Raw genomic sequence first — 8,143 nt, forward strand, 5'->3', positions numbered from 1 at the left:
AAACACAGCACAGTACCTGACAAATTTTAGGTCATACGGACACAAGCCAGACCACAGTGTCCTCACACACAGGGCCTGCCCCTCGTAAAGTCTCAGTCCATGGCGCATGATATCGACTCTTGTCCCGGACTCCCGCTGACCTTCAGTGAAAAGTATCTTGGCTTTCCTCCCACCAGTCTGCTCTCCATGAACCTGTGGTTCAGACCCCCCACCCCCGGCACCACCCACAATCCTGAAACCATCACCCTTGGTCTAGCTGCGTGGCCCCGGACAAGTACATCCCATCTCTGGGCCTCAGCTTCCTCATCCGCAACACGGGGAGGGGGTTAGATTGGGAGGCCCATGAGGGATTGCCCACCTCTAAGACCCTGGACTATTCCCTCTTCTTTCAAAGGCCCTTCAGTTTCAATCATGCAGAGTACGGTCAGAGCTTTAAAAAAACTAGCCAAAGCAAAAAGACTTGGAAAACACTTTAATGTATTTACCACAACACGTACGCCAAGACGTGCTCAGCATCTTGGAGCGTGTCAAATACTTGCACAGTGTCTGTATGAGAATCCAGGTGGAGGGTTGGGGTTTCTCAGCTCAGGCCCCTTACAGAGCTTGGGCTGAGTCTGAGTGAGAACCCCCACCCCCAATCCCAGCCGATACTACAGCTGAGCTCCTGCCTGGGAAAGGCAGGGAGCTGTTTGGGAAGAGCCTGGAGAGCTGACCCTGGAGACTCTCCTATAGAGGTCTTGGCACGTCTATAGGTGCCCCTCCGGCAGACATCCCCGGGGAGACTGTTCTAGGCTTCTCCCCACCTCCAACTCACCAGTGCGGTTCCTTGGCACTGAACGCGCGGCTAGGGAAGAAAGAGTCCACTTCCGGGCTCCTGCTTGGCTGGCCTCTCCCCATCTAGGCCTGGACTCTGGACCAGCCCCAGTAGGGCGAGGTTCCAAAGGACTGCAGGGGTCTGTGGCCCTGGGAGGCACAGACCAGAAGAAAGGTCTCCTCCTTGCTCCCGGCACTTCAACCTCTTCACACCAGCCCCCGCTTTCTAGGACGTCAGTTCCTAGGGTGCCCGGGGCCAGGATCCCACCAAGAGAAGGAGGAGCAGATGGTGGGGTTTCAGAGCCCACAAAAGGCCACGTGACCTTGGGCACATCACACGGCTTCTCTGGCCTCTATCTCCTGATCTAAAAAAGGGGAGTGACGATCCGGATTTTGCGCAGTGACCACAGACTCGACATAAGATAATAGCAGTGACAGGGCCCGGCAGAGTGGTGGGCGGCAGGAATGACTCTCTTTTCTTGGTGAAATGCTGGGCCAGCGGGTCAGCCAGGAAAGGCAACCTCCGGGGGTGATGGAGGAGGTCCCCGTGTGCTATGGCTGCTCCTTCAGCCCCAGGAAGGGGCTGGCTCAGCTCCAGGGGGTGGTTTAGAAGTGAACTTGAGCAGAGGAGAGCAGGGGGAAGGCCAGGAGTGGGTGGGGACTGGGATCCACACCCAGCCCTTGCCGGTCTGCTGCTGCTGACACAGGCTTGTGCTCCCTACCCTGCAGGCCGGCCAGCCCCAGAGCAGGTGAGGCGCTGTCAGGTGGGGACCCCAGCTTCCCCCTGGTGGGGTGCTCCACCCCAAGGGGCTGTAGAGGGGCAGGTTGGGCTGGGGGGCTGGGCAGGAGGGTGTCGAGCTTGGGGGAAGGCCTTAGCAGGCTGGAGCCAGTGGGCGAGGCTGACTGGACGGGGCCGGGGGACAGCTGGGGAAGGGGTGCGGGGGCCGCGGGGGAGCCAAGGGACAGAGAAGGCAGAGGGGACAGGAGGAGGCCAGGGGAACTATGAGGCCGCAGATGTGAAGAGAGCTGGTGAGCCGAGGGAGAAGAGACGGGGGTCTGGAACAGGCCCGGCTGTTCCTGGAAGCCGTATTGTCCACAGGGCACGGGGTCCGGGGGCTGCTCAGTCTGGCCCCAGCAGCCAGGGGGCACCGGAGCCAAGCAGTTGGCACAGTCCATCAGGCACAGCCGCTCGTGCGCCTGCAGGGTCCGGCTCCACCACCCCAGCTCGGCTTGCAGAGTCTGGATCTCCTTCCGCAGCAAGCGGTTGTGTTTCTCCAGCGTCTCGTGCTGCTGGGGGCAGAAGCAGAAGGGTGGGGAAGGGGGTGTCAGCCGGCATTAGGGTCCCAGCACGAGCCCCGTTCCCTGCCCCCAGGCTCCTTAACTTAGGAGGGAAGATATTCCTACCGTCTGAACGTCTAAGCCAAGGGCCCCTTGGCTCCTCCTCTCTGGCCAGCTCTTCGCCACCGCCCGCCACGTCTTGCCCCTTCTGCTCCTACGGGGGTAGACTGGGCTGCCCTCCGTCCCCGCCACCAGTTCCCTGAGCCAGCCGTGCCCCGCCAGCCTGTCACCTCCACTCACCGGGGAGCTCTACCGACTGGGGCGCCCCTCAAACCACTCTGTTCTCTCGGCCCAGAGGAGCCATCCGGCAATTGCATCATCAAGCGGACGTTAAAGGCTCCCACACCTCCCTGTGCTCACACCTCCCGCTCCCTTTCACTTCCTGTCCCTCCAACGGACTCTGCTTCCTGCCACACTTCCTGTCTCCTCTACCTGGGCACCCTTCCAGCAACCTCCTCTCCCGGGCTGATCCCGATGTGGCCTTCTCATGACAACCGAGAGGTCATTCTGTCGTACGCACCTCTGGGCTGCTTCGTGTCACTGCCAGACCTCCCCAGGGCCCAGGACTCACCCACTGAGGCACTGTGGGAGGAGCCCAGGGTAGTGGTTCACAGGGCGACTGTGTTCTATCCAGCACCCCCGAGTCAGCGTCTGTTAGGGTCTGTTCTGCTGGACGCTGGGTCCCGAGAACCCCCTTGATAGCACGCAGTTCTAAACAACCATTTACAGCGACAGCAACAAAAGAACTTTCTTTCCACGGCTCCCAAGGCTGAGGGACTTCCTCTGGTCCCCTCCCCAACCTCATCTCTTTCGTGGACAATTTTTAAAAGAGGAGGCAAGGATGTTTTACGTAAAAATGTCGCTTCGGGCATGAACTCAAAATTCTAACGGAATCAAAGGCCCTGCTTCCAGGCTGGTCTCTGCCCGTGGAATAACGCTTTGAAAACATGTGATCAGGTCACCTCTCGCTTAAATTCTCCAGAGGCTTATGGGGCGCCTGGGCGGCTCCGTCGGCCGAGCGTCCGACCTCGGCTCAGGTCATGATCTCACAGCTCGTGAGTTCGAGCCCCGCGTCGGGCTCTTGTGCTGACAGCTCGGGGCCCGGAGCCTGCTTCCGATCCTGTGCCTCCCTCTCTCTCTGCCCCTCCCCCACTCGTGCCACATCTCTGTCTCCCAAAAATAAAGATTAAAAATCTTAAAAAAAAATATATTCTCCAAAGGCTTCCATTCAACTCCAGAAATTGAGTCACTCATCGGTTCATTCGTTCGTTCATTGGCCGCGTCCAGGCTCCTCACCTGTTACCTCCTCAGGGAAGGCTTCCCTAGTTAGGTTGCCATCTCCCCCCGCCCTCCACTCACCCCCTGTATTTTTCCCCATAGCGCTTATCACCAGCTGACATCCCAGATGCCTCACGGACAACTTATTTGTCCGGCTGGCTCCCCCATGAAAATACGAGCCCTGGAGAGTGTGGGGTGGGCTTCCGTCTGCTGTGTTCCCAGCTGTATCTCCAATGCTTAAGACTTACACCTGTCACCCAGGAGACACTCGATAGGCATTTCTGGGAGGAATGAATACATGAATGCATGAAGCCCCCTATCCCGGCCAGGCAGACACCCTACTGGACATCGGTCCTTGCTCGGACAATCTACAGGGTGCTGCTCCCTCGCACCCAAGCCCGGGCTCCTTCATTTGCCTGCAATGCCTTTTCTTACCTCCATCCACTTGGAAAACGATTCATCCTTCAAGACCAGCTCAAACGTCATCCCTGGCATCATCCTACTGCTGCTACCCATGTGTTACCCCTCCCCCCCCGTGTGTTCCTAGAGCGCTCTACTCTGACTCTGTCATTCGCTTCACAGGGCATTACTGAGTTCCCTCTGTTTGTCAGGCACTGTTCCGGGTGATGGGCAAATAGCCAGGAACAGAATCGTTCCCTGCCTTCGTGGCGCTCACAGTCTGGTGAGGGAGACAAGCAATAAATATCTGAATATGTAACTGAAGTTCAGGGCTAACAAGAAAAATAGAGCGGAGTCACAAGTAGACGTCTCTTTAGATCAGATGGCTGAGAAAAGTCCTTCTGGGGAGGTAGCATTTAAACCAAACAACTGAGGGGCGCCTGGGTGGCTCAGTCGGTTAAGAGTCCGACTCCTGGTTTTGGCTCAGGTCACGATCTCGCAGTGTGTGAGTTCGAGCCCCGCGTCAGGCTCCGTGCTGACAGCACAGAGCCTGCTTGGGATTCTCTCTCTCTCCCTCTCTCTGCCCCTTCCCCACTCACTCTCTCTGTCTCTCTCTCAAAAATAAATAAATAAAACTTAAAAAAAAATTTTTTTTAATTAAAATAAATAAGAAATAAACCAAACAACTGGAAAGAAGGGAAGGTCTAGCTGGGCTGTTCTCTGAGAACAGAGCGAACGTCTACACAGAGCCCCTGAGGTTGGATGTGCTCGGCCAGTGAAAGAACAGGGAGAACAGGGTGTGGGATGTTAGGAAAGGGGGGCGGAGGGGTAGGGCCTTTGGCATGGAGGGCTGTGAATTTCACTCATCGCTATAAGGACTAAGGACTCATCGTATGCGGCCTTCCCAAGGGCCAGGTCCCGAGCCCAGGTCTTAATCCTTTCCCTGGGATGGAACTGGTGGTATCCTTGCTCTCTGCACAGAGAAAGAAGAAAAGCTCTAAGGGTCAGGTCACGATCCAAGGTCAAGTTACCATCCAAGGTCAAGAGGCAAGTACAGTGGAACCCTCTCCTGCCCCCCCACCCCCAAGGCTCCTTTGTCTCCTTTGATCTCCACAGGGGTCCTGCCAGGGGACAGGGATTATTGTCCCCATTTTTTTGGATGAGGACAGTGAAGGTGAAGGAAGTGCCTTGTAGCTATGAGTGCCACAGCTGGGACCCTAAAGCCTGCCCACCTTAACCCCGAACCAGAGTTTCTCATAGTGTGAGTGCTGAGTTCTTCTGTTTGCTTCTACCTCTTGTCTCCTCTCTCTAGATCAGGGCGCCTTAAGGGCAGGGCTGGGCTGCAAATGCACTTTTGTGTCCCCAGAGCCCCCGCGTGTATCTATCTCAGCACCTCTCTCAAACTCAGGTGACCTGGAAACATGCAGCGTATAAGGGGAGCTGCTCATAGGCGGATGGAGACAAGGTGGCCGGGCCAGGTGAATGGAGTCAGGATGGGGAAAGGAAGGCAACCCCACCTGGTGCAGGGCGTCTGCTTTGTTCGTGTGCTTCTGCCGGCTGCGCTGGGCGGCCGCGCGGTTCTTCTGTTTCTTCTTCAGCCTCTGATGCTCCTCGGGGTCCTGCAGGGTGTGAGGCGGAGGGGTCAGGGGTCCCAGCAGGCGGAGGGGTCAGGGGTCCCAGCAGGTCAGGGTCCCTGGCCCTCTGTCCAGGCCATCTGTAAAGCCACACCTTCCCCAGTTCAATTCCCCCAGGGGACTCCTTCCTCTGTCTCCCTGGGGGCGCACACACACACACACACACACACACACACAGCATCCCTCCTTGCATGGCCCACCATGTTGGAACGCCAGCCTCACCCACACGTCCTGCTTACGGCCTGCAATGGGGGAGGACAAACAGAGAAGCCCAGAGCTTCAATTCGAACCCAGAGAGAACTGACTTCATACCCACACTCTCCTTACCAGCCATCTGGCTCTGGGCAAATTACTCCCTTCTCTGAGCCCAACCGCCTCAGCTGTACAACGGAGCCACCACTGCCTTCCTCACAGGCCATAAAACAGGTGTGGGCTTCACCTGCAAGGGCAGGGCCAGGGTCCGATTGGGCTCCGTGAGCCCCTGCCCAGCTCAGACCCGAAGCTGATGTTCAGTCACTCGACAAATATTTATCGAGCACCTACTGCGCGCCAGCCACTGAGCTAGGGGAACAGAGCCGCAGACGAACCAGGTAAAAACCCCTGCCCCCAAGTGGCTCACATTCCAGTGTGGCAGCAACCCGGCAGGGACGCGTGAGTGGACTCAAAAGGTTCACAGCGGGACCCCTCCCCCTGCCCTGGTCCCCACATTAGGGAGTCGAGAAAATGTAGACAAAATATTTTAACCCAAATGCCCAGAGCTTTGGAAGGTCAGGTGAGAGGGAATGTTGGAGGCCCCACAGCTCCAGTCCCCCTCCCCTAGGTCACTCTGGACATATGTTCTGAGTGTAGGGAGCTCAGGCAGGACCCTGGCCTCCCTACCGAGGACTCTGTGCTGCTCGGTTCAAGGTCACGACAGGCCCACTCCAGGTGCTGGGGGTGCCAAGAGACTGGAGCCTGGGGGAGAGACCAGCAGTGGACAGAAAGGGGTAGGATTTCGGTACTTGGGTCCTGGGGGAGGGGCAGGGCCTCCAAGGTGAGCCAAGTCCGAGAATTTGGGGAGGGAAGAGAATGTTCCCATCAAGGCAATGAAGGGAGAGTGGGTTAGGGGACAGGTTGCTCAGAGGCCACGTTCTAAACTGGAGGCTGGCTCTGAAATAGCAGAGCCCCAAAGCCCTCATTTCAATCACCTGGGGGACCTGAAGCCCCCCAGGAGGAGGTATATGGATCCCTTGGTCACACAGTCCTGACCACATCCCTCCCTGCCCGGGAACTGGGGACCCTCGGGCATATTCCCCATCCCCTGTCCCTGGTTCCCTGTACTCACCGTCCTGGTCAGCAGCGCATTGCCCTCGCAGAGGTGCATGGCTTAGGCAAGGGGCGGGCAGAGGTGTCCCTCTGCTACTGTGACCTCCTGGTGCCCTCTGGGGGCCCTAGGAAGTGGCAGCTCTTTAAATCCCCGGTGACCACTCCGCCCCCGGCAAGACAAGTTTCAGTTTCTTCTAAAGCCACGGGCTGCTCAGAATCCCTGGCTCACGTGGCTGGAATTTCCTAACATGAACTGGCCTTCCGGTTGGGCCCCTTCTCTGGAAAGAGAATGACAGAGGGTGGCCAGAGGAGGGGGGAGACCAAAAGCCGGTTACGGGGAGGGTGTCCTGGGGGAGGGAGGGCAGGCTGCCAGGCACGGAACCAAGAGGAGAAGCCAGTAGGGGACGTAGGGCTCATGTGGGACATGGGAGAGCCTCTGGGCTCTGGAATGGCATGAGTCCAGGTTCACGGCCCACTCTGGCACCCTGGAGCTGTGCAGCTTTGAGAAATCGATTCACCCTCTCTGAGCCTTAGTTTCTTCATCCCTGAAAGGGCACGGGGCGGCGGGGGGATGATACAAATACCCGCTCACAGGCTTCATGTAGGCACTAAGCGAGGTAATACAACCACCCCCGAACCCTCTGACACCAATGTTGAGGCGAGTGTGCAAAAATAAGCAATGGCCTTTAAATAGGAGCACAGATGGATAAATTACTGTGTTTTCATTCAACAGACCACGCAGCAGTAGAGGGAGGGATGTCTAGCAGTTAGGGGAACAGCTTCCAAGCTATGTGACTTGGGTACATAATTTCACCGTTCTGTGCCTTCCCCCCCCCCCCAGATCTATAAAGCGGGGATCAAAATAATTCTGTCGTGAGCAGCAAACGAGTTCAGGAAGACAAGGCGCCTGCGACCACGCCCGGCGCGGAGTAAGAGTTTAACAAATATTTGCACTTGGTGGACGATCAAGGCTGCACGTATCATCGCGCCTGAAAGTCTGTAACATCCAATTGCCTGAAGGCCACAGCTGCAAGAAGGTCTGAACCACATCAGTTCTGTGGGGTTTGCTGATAGGGGTAGGCAAACACGCAATAAAAGTCCTGAAATGTGCCTGTGAACGAGAAACACAAAATTCAGAGAGCGGTGGCCTGGGGGGCGGTGCGCTGAGGGGGGCACACGGGGATTTCAGTTGTGTCTGTGGTGTTTTGTTGGCTAAACTCTGTGATGATATCGTTCTCCACACGTATACCTGAAATGTTTCATAATAAAAACTTCTATTAAAGACCTAGCTAGCCCTGGAGCCTCAGGCAGACCTGGATGGTTGGAGGGACATGCTTGGAAGGGACATCTGTCTGGGGGAACCCAGAGGGGCCAGG

General features: G+C 57.0%; 1 protein-coding gene across 2 annotated transcripts; it reads right to left on the bottom strand.

Annotated features, from left to right (window-relative positions):
* Window positions 1-465: 465 nt before the first annotated feature.
* On the bottom strand, window positions 466-6,945 carry BATF2 (basic leucine zipper ATF-like transcription factor 2). 2 transcript variants are annotated; one of them, XM_042959367.1, is made up of 3 exons: window positions 6,787-6,945; window positions 5,346-5,447; window positions 466-2,100 (listed from the first exon to the last, which is right to left on the bottom strand). In XM_042959367.1, the coding sequence occupies exons 1-3, from the start codon at window positions 6,823-6,825 to the stop codon at window positions 1,420-1,422; spliced, it is 822 nt and encodes a 273-aa protein (XP_042815301.1). In that variant the 5' UTR covers window positions 6,826-6,945; the 3' UTR covers window positions 466-1,419. The 2 variants fall into 2 exon arrangements, with proteins under 2 accessions (XP_042815301.1, XP_042815300.1); XM_042959366.1 differs by having other exon boundaries at window positions 466-2,103.
* Window positions 6,946-8,143: the final 1,198 nt, after the last annotated feature.

The sequence above is a fragment of the Panthera tigris genome, chromosome D1 (genome assembly GCF_018350195.1).
Source record: "Panthera tigris isolate Pti1 chromosome D1, P.tigris_Pti1_mat1.1, whole genome shotgun sequence".
NCBI lineage: Eukaryota > Metazoa > Chordata > Mammalia > Carnivora > Felidae > Panthera > Panthera tigris.